The 13,768-nt window shown below is 40.9% G+C and overlaps 2 protein-coding genes across 2 annotated transcripts in view; both read right to left on the bottom strand.

The window, feature by feature from the left end:
- Positions 1–579: 579 nt before the first annotated feature.
- LOC102536639 (small integral membrane protein 43) lies at positions 580–6,545 on the bottom strand. The gene is given in 5 exon segments (XM_072937929.1): positions 580–1,986; positions 1,989–2,051; positions 2,054–2,130; positions 4,834–4,903; positions 6,389–6,545. Coding segments are annotated over 5 exon segments (399 nt in total). The 5' UTR covers positions 6,537–6,545; the 3' UTR covers positions 580–1,945.
- A 940-nt stretch (positions 6,546–7,485) lies between these two features.
- Positions 7,486–13,768, bottom strand: part of SMIM43 (small integral membrane protein 43) — a 33,018-nt gene continuing 26,735 nt past the window's right edge. The window contains exons 3-5 of the mRNA XM_072937935.1: positions 12,090–12,157; positions 10,946–11,014; positions 7,486–8,878 (exon numbers count right to left, since the gene is read on the bottom strand). Coding sequence (XP_072794036.1) covers positions 7,486–7,677 — 192 coding nt within the window. The 5' untranslated portion in view covers positions 7,678–8,878; positions 10,946–11,014; positions 12,090–12,157. The remainder of the gene's footprint in view (positions 8,879–10,945; positions 11,015–12,089; positions 12,158–13,768) is intronic.

Raw genomic sequence — 13,768 nt, 5'->3', positions numbered from 1 at the left:
CTCTTTTAAAGACATTATTGGGAAAATGAATAGGCTATCCACAAATTAGAAGAAAATTGTTGTGAAACATTTCTGATAAAAGAATAGTGTCTAGGATAGTTTCAAGAATTCCTAGAACTCAATAACAAAAGACAAAGAGCCCAAAACAGGACACTGAAACAAGATTCAAGTGATACTTAGTGTAGAAAAGCAACCAGACACTTGAGAAAAGAATTTACCCAATACCATTATCACCATCATATTGTACCAAAACTCTGTATACAATGAAAGAAGCACTCGATATTTTTAAAAGATAACATTAATTGGCATATAGATATGCCTATTACAAAGGAAATCCGATACAAAAAATTTTTTTTCCATTCACTAACCTCATCCTAATTAACTCTTTGAAGGGGAGGATATAGCTCAAGAGGTAGAGATGCATGCTTAGCATGCACAAAGTCTTGGGTTCAATCCCCATGACCTCCTCTAAAAATAAATAAATAAACTTAATGACCGCCCCTCCAAAAAAAAAAGCAAATTTAATTATCTCTTCAAAAAGTATGGGTAATAATAATTCACACATTCAAAAAGCTGAGATACATACATTTAGCATTTTTTTATTTCATAGCCTTTTAAAAAATATAAACCACTGAATATTTTGAAAAACAGATACAGAACAATCATTTAGCAGCCACAGTATTACAAAAATAAAGTAACACAGAATGAATTGCACAACAGAATAAAATAATCTCCACCAACTCACTCTGACTAGGAGCACAGAATGTTCACTAGGAATGTTAAGTGGACCGGCACCACCACCTTCCCATCAGTTATCACCAGCATCAGTCACAGGACCTGTTCCCAGGAGACCGTTCCATTTATACAGGAATATGTGCAATGTAGAAATGTCAAGTTAACATCTTGAATTTAGTTCCAAAATATCATTTTTCTTTCTCCTCTGAGAGACAAGTTCAATGGCAAGATGGGACCGTGAAGACCATGGAATGCCAGCATATGACTTGCTCACACCCCTCCCAGCAAGTTCTAAAACACGAGAAAGGGAAAGGGTTGTGCTATAATCTACAACACAATAGCCACGAGCCACATGTGGCTATTTAATTTATTTCAATTTTTTAAAATTATTTAAAATTAAATAAAATCAAATTTTACTTCCTCAGTCACACTAGCCACATTTCAAGTGTTCACTAGCCACGTGTGGCTACTGGGTACCACACTAGGCACTGCAGATATAGAACATTTCTGTCATCACAGGAAGTTCTTTTGGACAGCCCTGGATGTGGGAAGTGTTTCTTCTGCTTTTGCTTAGCCAGGATGTAGGCTGCTTATGGAAGCAGCTCTGAGAAGCAATTGTCCCAGGATATTCCTAGATGGGTGGTGGAGTCACAGAGGGGAGTAAAGTAGCCTTTCCACACAGAGATTACCCTCTCCTGTGCATGAAAGGGATAAACATTTTATGGGGATCAAATACACAACTAGACTCCACCAAAAAATTTGGCAGGAAAATTGGAGAAAAGATACATGAAGCAGATGGGGAAGCAGCAAGATACAGCCTTCCTTATCTCATTTCAAACCTCCACGAAGAGATTATGTCTTCCAAGAAAGTGTGCAGCTTCCCAGGGTCCTGCTCTAGAAAATCTCGATGGGGGCAAGTATATGGCTCAGAAATAAGGTCAGTCCTGCCAAGAATTTCTTAAGAAAACCCAGCATGTCTTCACTCCTGCTCATCCTCTCAGAGCAGAGCAGTGTTGCTTGGAGTGTTGCCGGTTGTCAAGAAACTACAGTTTTGATCTGTTTCAAATGTTATGCTCCTTTCTTGTATTTTGTATCCAGAGCACAGACTGCCAGTCGTTCACCCATGATCCACCATTATCTTCTTCCTAATCCAGAGAACTCAGATTTTTGTTGAAGGCAATTATATGTCCAGCTGCAAAAACTACATTTTTCAGGCAACCTTAGAGATAACAGTAGCCAATGACACAGTCTGGCCAGTGAGATGTAGGCAAACATTGTTGGGCTGCCTGGAAAGCTCTTTAAGAGGAAGCTGACTCAAGCGGAGCGAGTATGCCCTGTTTCTCCTTTGGGCTTCCTCCGTCTTCTTGCGGGGAACTGCAGCAACTGTCTTGGAACCTAAGGGAAGAGCCATGGGAATCTCAGGGGCCACCTTGACCCTGACACCTGTGAGCTGCTGAACCAACACCAGTGACAGCCTACCCCCTACCTTCTTGTTACACGAGAGCAAAATGAAACCCCTACTTTGTTTAAGCCACTGTTCAGGAATTTCAAGAAAGCAATCCACCTGGATTCCCAATAAGAAAGATTTTCATCTGAAAATAAAAAAAAATCTTACCTGAAGAATCTGTACATAGTCAAAAAGTTCAAGTAACTTCAGAGAATCCCATTAATAAAACAAAAGTATAAAAATTTTAACTTGAACCCACCAACACTTTTACAGACTGAAGGTGGAGGAAATGATTAGGCTTATTGTGTAAAATAGCTAGCTGCTATTAAGGTAAATAAGAGGGTTTTTAGCTTAATCCAGCAGGAAGTTCTTTTGAGTGTTTATTATGTTCTGATTACTCTTCTAAACACAGGTCTGCCCTTCTGATTACTCAAATTCTTATATGGTAAGATGCTAACTACTCAGATAATTAGTCAGATTATTTAATCTATAACTTTATTTTGCATAGACAAAGTAAGAAAGGGAGAACTGAGAATTATTTCATTGATTCAACCCCTCCCACGCAAAAAATCAACATCAAAGATCTACAGGTCAATTTTTAACTTTCCCTTGTATGTGACACAGACATCTAACAGCAATTTCCTAATGTCCCCAGAGTTTTAATTGTGGGATGTAATTTAATACCTCAGAGTAGCTGTAAAAATTACAAAGTACAATATTGTGCAGGTACTCTCTATGTACTGCATTAGTACTGTTACTATGCTAAAAGACCCTAGGTTAGTAGGTATAAGTAACAAAAAATAAGCATTTCCCAATCTCCTAAATGGTTTAACCATTTATAATGTTTAAAACTTTGGGTATTAAAAAATTTTAACTCTACTGCATTTATTTTGAAACTATAGGCAAGATTGGAAACATGAAATGCCATGCTAAAAATGGGATATTGCATATTTTTTACTCACCTAGTTCCAAGTTTCCACCCCTGCAAGTGAACCAAAAACAAACCCTGGCACCTTGTCATTCCCAGAAAAGCCAGTGCATGGCACACTCTGGGTAAATTTTCTCTCTTATTCTGTGGAATCACACCAGATGGCATCAGTCCCGCATCTACAGCTGTGCCTTAAAATTGAAGTTTAGACATAGGAATCTACTTTATCAGACATTTTAGGTTTTACAGGTATGATGGTGATGTCATTCTGATTCAACTTAAAATGGTTCTCTTTCCAGGTAGATCTGTAGACTCAGCACTTACAAGTTTGGAAATCAGTAAAACAATCAAGGTTATCCTAATAAGATTTGAAGTCACTTTAAACCGCTGAACTTTAGAAACAACAATGAAATAAGAACAGTTGAAACAGAATACTAATATTACATAATAATCAAATTACGATCCATTTCCTTATAATGTAAGAAATTCAACTCAGCTTCTAACATTGCTGAAGAGTCACTAAAAACCTTTTATTGAAAATAAAATAATAATAGCAATGTTCTATAATCAAGTTACACATATAATGAGCAGTTCTTTTAAATATTCCTGATTTTTCAAGGGTTTTAATGTCTAGCTCATATGTACACTGTCTTCCAAAATAAACTTGGTATGGTGGTTGCCAGGCCCGTGGTGTGGTCAGTGGATGCAGCAGCCAACATGTACAAGCCTGAAACCCTGATCGTTTGCAGATACTAACCACTATATATAAAATAGATAAACAACAAGTTCGTACTGTAGTGCACAGGGAACTATATTCACTATCTTGTAGTAACTTATGGTGAAAAAGAGTATGAAAACAAATATATATATATATATATGTTCATGTATGATTGAAGCATTATGCTGTACACCAGAAACTGACACAACATTGTAAACTGACTACACTTCAATAAATAAATATATATATATATATCAAAAAAAGAATGTGTACAAGTGGCATAGCAAACAATCTTATGGTTATTGGGGGAAAGGAAGTGGGAAAGGATAAATTTGGGAGTTTTAAATTTGCAAATGTTAGCCACTATATATAAAAACAGATTTAAAAACCAAATTTCTTCTGTATAGCACAGGGAACCATATTTAGTATCTTATAAAAATTAATGAAAAAGAATATAAAAATGAATATATGTGTATGTATATACATGACTGGGACATTGTTCTCTGTATACAAAAAATGATACATTATAACTGATTATACTTCAGTTAAAAAAATGTGTACAAGTAGCAAAAAATGTAAGTAATGTGAGTTCAAAAGTAGTTCTAATGTGGGAGATGGGTCTATGCTGGGTTTTGAAAAATGATGATTGAATAAATGAATAAAACAAGGCAGCTTATATGCAAGTATCCAAGTTTCAAAAGCAAGATCTCCAACAAAGAAATGCAAAGCAGGAGATCAAAAGCACCAAGTTCTGATAGCAAATGTGAGAACCCTTCATTCTCACAGTTTAGGGCCAAGTTCCAGGAGGAAATTGGGTAATAGGAATAAATATTCATTTTTGCCTGGATAAATGGGAACTTAATAATGAATGAATTAGATTCTGGGGAGGTTATAAAATGGCACCGGCCACAAGATAGAAAGGCAACCACTCTGTTCATAGGAAACTGAGTCAGTAGAACCAGCAAAGAGATTGGCTTAACAGTGGGATGGCAGCAAACTACTCACCTTGCGTTCTCTATAGTTTCCTGTCTGGAAGAGTCAGAGTGGTTTAAACCTTTGTACACCAGTGGTACTGCTAGGAAGAATAAAGAATTACAAAGACATAGAAAACAAATTTATGGTTACCAGGGGCCATGGTGGGTGGGGATAAACTGGGATTTCGGGATAAGCAGATACAAAGTACAATATACAAAATAGATAAACAACAAGGTCCTACTGTATAGCACAGGGAAATATATTCAATATCTTGTAATACCTATTACAAAAAAGAATATGAAAAAGAATATGTATGTATGTATAACTTAATCACTATGATGTATACCAGAAATTAACACAATATTGTAAATTGACTAAACTTCACTAAAAAAATAAAAGAGGGGTAGGGTATAGCTCAGTGGTAGAATGCACACTTAGCATGCACAAGGTCCTGGGTTCAATCCCCAGTACCTCCATTAAAAAATAAATAAATAAATATTTAAAAAGGAAAAAACCTCACTACCTTGATGATCTAACTTCAAAAAAAAAATCAAGTCAAGCAGGTTATGGTTATAATAATTTACATTCTGATTATTTATAAAGTATGAAGTGATTATTTTCCAGCCTTGTAAACAATTATTATTGCTTATTAATTATTCCCACATCCATCTTCGAAGTCCATATTAATCATACAACTGTGTAACTAATTGCCACTGCAGACATGATAACCAATTAGAGAGCTATTGTTCACAGTACAATATAAAAGCACTGCAGTTGATTCTGAGATTCAAACTGGGAATTCAAATCAAGTCTTACTATACCTCGATAAAGAGAGGTGTGTGTGTGTGTGTATATATATATATATATATGTATATATGTACATATGAGAATTTGCTTATGACATTATATTTAAAATAAACCACTTACTTCATTAACAACAGTTCTATTCTAGTAGAGCAAAATAGAAAATGTGGGAAATTATCTGAACGTCTCAGGCCAAAACTTTCCCCATAATTATTCACCTAAATGAGACTATTTTTTCCTTCTCTTGAATTATTAAAATAATCATCTTTCATTTCACTTTCATATTATCAACTTAGGCAAAACTCAGTATTTTGTTATTTTTAGCCCTTCTACATGGTCTTTCTTTGTGCCTAAAATTAGTAAATATTTTCAGTGTTACAGTCATCACATGGACAGCTTATCCTACCATAAACATGACTGAAGCTAAATCTTCCCTTATTAAAGACAAGTTATATCTGCATTCCATATTTCAACTTCAAGAACCCCTTCGCTGGTTTCCAAAAGAACGGAGTATTTATTAAAATTGCAGTCACTCCTCACATCCCACTTTAATTAAAAGATTATGATCCTCCACTTAGACACTGACTCTTGGACTGGGTTAGGAAAGCCATGTCTCCTAGGTTCCAGGAGAAGCTCGTCAAAGCTCGTCAGTTCTGAGTGGAAGAGTGCCCTTTATTTCATTGTACCCATTTCCTCCATCCTAACCTCTCACTGTTTTAGGTCCTGGGTCTTTAGAAGTTTACCTAGGGACAAAGTGAAACCAAGAGTGGCCCCTGCTTACCATCGCAGAAAACTTCCATCTCCGGTTGTTCCAGCCCCTCCGTGCAGGGTTCCCCGTTAGCCGCCTGTAACTGAAGCTGCGACCCTCCGCGCACCAGCCCGATGCGGTGCTCCAGGACTTGTGATGGCGTAAATCGAGGAAAAAGCATCTGGAAGATGAAGTTGTTATTTCCCAAACTAACATTGCTGGGAGGGTACTTAGGGCACACTGGTGAGAACTTTACTCCTGCCCGTCAGTCTTCCCACCAACGTTCTAATCACGTAGGACAGGCAGCCTTGCTGAAATGACAGCTTCGCTCTTCCTGTCCTTTTCCTGTTGCCCTGCAACGTGTAAACTGTCTCTTTTCTCCAGCCCTCCATAGCAACCCCGAGGACTCTTCCAGTGACTCCCACTCTAACGCTCATCCTCCTGCTGCTCCAGATTACAAGCCTACCCGCCACAGCAATGCGCAGGCACCTTACCAGGCCGGCGTCTACAACAGCAGTAAGGATCAAGGGGGAAGAAGAGATTCCTCAAAATCTGGGCTGCTGAATCCTGTCTCCTGGCACTGCCAATTGAACCCCATTTAGCGTCTACCAAAGCATAATGATACTTAAAGTATTTGGAATACTTCAAGTGCAGCCTGTTTCCTCCCGCCTCCTTTCCCAAAGGTTAGGCTGGCATTCAGTTTTGTTTGGAAGTAGCTGGACTGAATCGTCTGAGTAATTTAGTTTTCTTCCCCTTGGGTTCAAGATAAAATGCAGCTAGACTGGGAAGAAGAGCTTGCAGGTGCTCAAAGCCATTTCAGCTCCAAGAGCTTAACTTTTCTCTTTCTGCATCTCTCTCGCCCCGGAAAGCTTAGGGTCCCTCCCTAAGAGCACAGCGCCAGCCCAGACCCCATACACTCGCGGTCCATGACATCCGAGCACCAGCCTCCCGGAGGAGCGGGGAAACGCACCCCTTTGCCAACCCCTCCTACGCCTAAACGGACCTGCCAACGAGGCAGCCAAGCCTGGCCCTAGAACCCCGGCAGCCGTGCGGCGGGAGAATCGAGGCCGAGTCCCAGCTCGGCTCCCGCACAGCTCCATGCCCTCCAGCCGGTTGCCGCGCAGTGCTGATTACACCGCTTGCTCCTGGGAGAAACCCCAAGGCTCCCGGCGCAGCGAGAGGCGCCCGGGCTGGAGGGCCCCGGCGGTGCTGGCCACAGAGTTCTTCAGCTGCTTGATGACCACAAAGAGCAGGAGAAAAAGTAAGAAGAGCAGGAAGAAGAAGAGCGCCAGATAGAGCAGAAAGTTGAGCTCCCACTCCATGCTGGAGGCGCCGGCGTTCGGTGGCCGTGCGCTCTCGGCGTGGGTTGCCTCTGGCGGACGAGGCGCGCCGCCCGGGTCCCACCTCCGGTCTCCTCCTGACCGCGCAAGGGTGCCTCGCCGTGGGCGCCAGCTCCGGGGTCCGACCTCGCCTTCCCCAGCTCAGAAGAAACGCGCGCCAAGGAGCTGGTGTAATCCGGGCTCCCAATAGGAACAGTCTCCCGCTGTGCTGAGAGCCTCTCTTGCGCTCCTGGGGACGTGAGCGGATATTTCTAGGCGCGAACTTCAGCGGGCGGAGACGCACCGCTTGGCCTCCCAGGAGATGGCTGGGGCTGGTTATTTTGCAAATGATCTTAATATTCCCAACCCTAACATACAATGAGGTCTCTAGCCCCTCCCTTCTTAATAAATTTATTTCATTATTTTTCCCTGTCCAAGCTTTCCCAAAGGGCAGAAGATACCATAGCCCAGAGACCAAATGTATTAAAGGTGACAGTGAAGGTGGGATCTAAAGAGCTGTGAGATGACTTAAGGGTGCCCGAGTGAACGCCAGTTCAAGCTGCCTTGCTCTTCAGAGTTGCAGATGCACTCAATATAGACTGCACTTTGCTGTGGACAAGTCATTCATAAAAGCATTAAAGAGAAAACGCATTTCAACAGTTACATTGTACAAAGTCTTCCAATGTTGACCTAGAATACAGTTTCTTTGGTGGAAAGCAAAAACAAAGCCACACAACAACAACAAAGTGCTCCTTTAAGCCCGTAAGGCCTCTCTGTATCTGACTAAGATCACCCACAGTCCATATGGTACAGCTTTGAAAGAAATCCAGTTTATCTGTTGCTGTGTAACAAACTACCCCAAAACTTCACGGCTTAAAACAACATAAACATTGGTAAAAATAAACATACCCCTAATAGTTTCTGTGGGTCAAGAATTTAGGAGCATTTAGATGGGTGACTTTGACTTTGGGTTTCTTGCAAGTTTGCAGTCAGGTTCACCAGTGTGGTAGTCACCTGAAGGACTGTCTGGAGTTGGAGAATCCGGCTCCAAAGTGGCTCACTTACATGGCTTCTAAGTAGTGCTGGCTGTTGGTAGGAGGCCTCGGTTCCTTACAATATGGGCTTCTCCACAGGGCTGCTTGGCTGCACAACCCTCTGCTGACTTCCCCTTGAGCACCAGAGCTGAGAGCTGAGAGCATGTCCCCTAACAATCCAAGAGAACAAGGCAGAAACTGCAGCTCCAATTACGGCTGGCTTCAGAAGTCACATACCTTCATTTCTGCGGTATCCTACTGCAGAAAGACTTCTGCAGGTCACACAGGTAGGTCAGCCCTATTCGATGTAGGAGTCCAAGGACATGAACACCAGGGGTAAGGCTCATTGGTGGCCATCTTGGAGTCTGGCTACCAGAGCTGCTAACACAATAGGTTATCATTGTCCACTCCATGAGCCTCCGACTTCATCGCATTCTTTGTGAAGATACAGGAAAGGGCCCTGGGCTGAATTCAGGGAATAAGGCCTTACATACACATCCCAAATTATTTAATAGGCTTCCTATAATAAATAACTCTTCCAGTAATAGCAGGGGGGTTCAAAGAAACAGGATGGAAAAAAGCTGTGACCTAATTCTGGTCGTAGGAACACATGTCAGTGGTTGCTTCAGCTCTCTGACTCTCAGTCCCCTCACCTGTAACGCACCTTGCTCACTGTTTCCTTGGCTTTGTTGTGAGGAACAAAAACAAGTGGGATGCTGAGTAAGAATGCATTTTACTAAACACTATTATTATTCTGTTACTGAGAGTCCCCAATGTTATAGCCCTGCTGTACCAAATTCCCAGGTCCTAGGCCTCTCCACCAAGTATCTTACAGTGTAAGGAATTTCTTGATCCCTCAAACTCTCTCCCTCTCTCTCAGTAACATTGTTAATCTACCTCATGGGCAGTGGTATGCTGGAACTGGCTCATAAAATTTTTTCTCAAAAATTTTGCAAGCCATTTGCTAAAATTCAGCTATGATTAAAAATTAAATCATATAAACTTACAATTAAATAAATTATGTTAACCACAAAGGTAGTAAATACTCGAAACTCATACTCAAGCTTCCTAATTATTTTACTACATTTTACTGTTATCTATGCACTTGAGATTATTTACATGTCGTAGCTGTATAGCTGAAGTGTTATTAAACAGTATTTTACTGCTGTGCTTAGATGTCATGTAGGTAGCTTGAAATTGGCCCCAGTGGACGTATTTGCCCTGTGGAAATGTACAGATGCCACAAATCAGGGCCAGAGAGCCAGTTGTTAACAGTTACGAGCACAGCACTGCTCATGTAGTTAATAAGGAAATTTTGAAGTCTCATACAGGTAAAGCAGGATCTGTGATTTTTTTTTTTTGACCTCCCAGAATCCACACACCTCCACTCAAAGCATCACATATTCCAACTGGTAGAATTCTCCATTTTATGCCATCTTGGCAAAAGGACAGATCCCAGTGACTACTTTCTACTGCCACCTCCCATTATGGAAACCAAGGGGGTCAGATACGTCTTTTATCCACTCCTGATACAATGCAAGGAGGAAGGAAGGAACAGCCAAGCCAGAAACTCACCCAAATATCCTTGATTCTGGGACTATGAAGCAAGGAAGCGGATGCAACAGGAGAGAATGGAAGTCAGATGCATCTGTGTGCAGAGGCGCTTCCAAGCCAGACCAGTCCTGGGAGTGCTGGGCATGGCTCTTGCTGCCTGCTCCCATGGCATCCTAGACTCCTACCCTTTTTCTAAACTTGGCCTTCCTGCCTCTTTTCTATTCTATGAACTTCCACTGGTTTTCCAGTTAATCTTCTTACTGCAGGGGAGTATAGTGCTTAATGGCAACTTGCTTATGGATGAGACTACTGACTGATAAAGAAAGCATTACTTACACACTTTGCATATGTTAAGTGCTCATTATCAACAAGGTTTGGTCGAAAAGGCATATCCCATTTGGCACATTGCCATCCAGATATCCAAGCCATCATTAAGGATGGACACTGAAGCACAGAGAGGTTAAGTGACATGCTCAAGGCCACACAGCTAGCAAGAAGCAGAACTGGAATATGAGCCCAGGGAGTTTGACTCCAGAGCCTGCATTCTCAATCCCCATGGCACACTGCTTCAGGGGGAAAAGTGCCCTTTTCTTGTGCATAACTGTCAAATTAAAGACTTTTTTTTTCTTTCGAGTGTCAAATGTTAAAGAAACAAATTTTAAGTGACACTTCTGCTTACGTACATCTCAGCTCCTTCCTTTGAAATCTTGAAGGTCAAAGCTTCAAATGAGCCAGGGTTTGCCTGCAAAATACTGGGGAAAGAGGCCAAGAAATGAGGGTTTTGTGTCACCAAGCCCAAACCCATTTCAGCCTTCCCAAGCATAGCTATTTAGATTATCCATTTCTCTGAGCAGCTTAAACAGATTCATAAATATTAACTAATAAATCCTCATATTCAGTCTCAATAAAATTTGTATTTAAAATAATATTGCTGCCGCAAAAATAACTTGTTACATTTATTAGATGCTCCCAATGCTTTTTAGCCTCTGGTCATATTTATATATTTCATATGATGGTCTGAATTTCAGTTTATATTATTATAAATAACTCCATGGAAATAAGACAGTTTTCTCTGCCTAAATATGCTTATTAATGGAAACCCATAGAAAGAAAATCTAAGAATTTTAAGAAGCAGAAAAGATATTCACTGCAGATCAGAGCTTGGCTGGTTCTAGCATCTAAAAAGAAGGTCCTGGTGTACTAATTGCCAAGGTGGAGGGAGGCTGTGTCACTACAATGCCATACCACTGCCCACAGAGTGGACCCCACTCCGCGTATGCTTTCATTAACACAATAAGCCTCATAGGCAGGCTTTCAATTCCTCAATCCCGTCCTCACGAGGTCCTCATGAGTCTCAAAGCCACTGCTCCAGGTCCTGGTCTGTGGATATCTATGGTATGTAGCAGGATAGGGTTCTCCAATCCTTTCCCTGCTTTGTTCCTCCACACCCTCACCTCCAAAAGGGAGGGGTTCTTTTATCCTAACAAGCATCAAAGGTATTTATAAGAAGTGATTAATAGTAGCAGTAGAAGTGTTTGTCTTGTAAATGTGCCTCTTTAAAGAGTCTAACGACCTAAGACACCTATGAGGAGGGGGAAGATACAACTCAGTGGTAGAGCGTGTGCTTAGCATGCACAAGGTCCTGGGTTCAATCCCCAGTACCTCCATTTAAAAAAGAAAAAATTTTTAAAAAAGAAAGAAAGAAGAAGAAAAGGAAAAAAAAAGAAAACGAAAGGGAAACAAAACAAAACAAGAGAAAAAAGACACCCAGGAAGGGCTGTCAAAATTTACTGTCAGGATCTCAGGATGGAACTTACTTGGACTTACCTGTTGGGGGTACTTGCAGGATGCAAAAGAGATGGCCAGGTACCTTTCTAAGGCTGACTCAGTTAGGCCTGAAATGAACCCAAAAGAAATAGAGAAAATATTTTGTACCATGTTCTAGCCTCAAAATGTGTTGTTAACCATGCTTAGTAACACTGGGTTCTTAAGTAACTGTATACCTTTCCAGACACTGTGGACCATAAAAATTGGGTTACAAGTTTCTGTTTAGATGGGGTGTCTTTTAAAGCATGTGCTGGGAATGAGATTTATACACTGTGAAAGTTTACAGGCCCTAAGAAGCTCTGTCCTAACTAGTCAGGGCCTGAATCAGTCCCAGTGATCCCAGCAACCCTTAATCACCCCAAAATATCCCCACTATACTATAGACCTTCCTCTGACACAACCGTCTCCCTTGCTCCTGCTCCATATACAAGTGGTAGGTAGCACCGTATTCATTTCTAGAAGATACAAATTGGGCTTCCTTGGAATTTCCCCTTACTTATACACTTTATGACCCCTACAACCCTCAAGAACAGCACAGAAAAATCTGAGAATGTTCACTGTATTAGGAGATAAAAGTGAGTTGTTTTATCTCAGGGAGTCATCTAAAGTTAATCAGCAATTATTGCAGCATTCCAACAATAGGATTTGTTCCCACACGCTCACCTCTCTCCCAGTCTATCCCCCAAAAGTGACTTGGGCAATTATGCAATGTTTACAACATGAGATATCCTTCAGAAAATAAGCAAAATGTATGTAATAAGCTGCTTAAATCTGATGTGTACATTTAGAAATTCCAGTGAGTTGGAAGTAGGGAAGGAAGGAAAGAACGGCAGAAGGGAGGAAGGGAAATCTAAGGAAGAAATTTATTCAGGGGTGTGTAGAGATCATCCTATGTGGGTAGCCTTTGAAATCCAGAATTCACCACTAAGAACAATTCTACAGAAAAAAGAACAACGACAACTCTAGACCCTGTCCTTAGTTTAGAAAGTCTTAAAACACAACAGAAAATACCCAAGTCTGTTCAATATTTTAAAAGAAAAATATTAAGTGACAGATCTGGTAACGGCCAAATATTTTTTCTTTAATTTAGACTCTTTCCAGTAAGTTAGCAGGAACATTGGAGAAAGTTGATGTGACTGTGGCTGACCCTAGACTTGATCAATTCTATGTCATGCAGCAAAATAAAAAGTCTGAAGATTATATAGAGCAACGTATCCTTTGTTCAGCACAACTTAAATAATGACAGAGGGAAACTGTCACCACTAATGGAAGGTCTGCCAGCTTCCATAGGAGCTGATAATGATCAGAGCTGTGGGTTTGCAGACACACACACACACACACACACACACACACACACACACACACATACACATGAGATAAAACTGGACTGCCCCAGGGGAAAGAGGAATTAGAAAACAGTAGAATTTGTTGTGACGCATACTCCCTTAGTGAAATGCTGGCTTGTGAGCTCTAATGACCCAACAACCGGAGTCTGCACTCTTGGATCTGGGGATTCAAGTCATTCTCCAGGCATATACATGCACACACTGTAGTTCAGACTGGCAGTGAGCAGACTTGGGTCCCAGTCTGGTACACTCTACCCTATACTGTACTGTATAATGCTGTTAGTGTTTCCAGTCCTATGGACTTGGACATGTATCCTGGCTTAGTTTCTTGTT

The sequence above is a fragment of the Vicugna pacos genome, chromosome 2 (genome assembly GCF_048564905.1).
Source record: "Vicugna pacos chromosome 2, VicPac4, whole genome shotgun sequence".
Lineage (NCBI taxonomy): Eukaryota > Metazoa > Chordata > Mammalia > Artiodactyla > Camelidae > Vicugna > Vicugna pacos.
The sequence above is the reverse complement of the archived record's forward strand: the minus strand, read 5'-3'. Positions and strand labels throughout refer to the sequence as shown.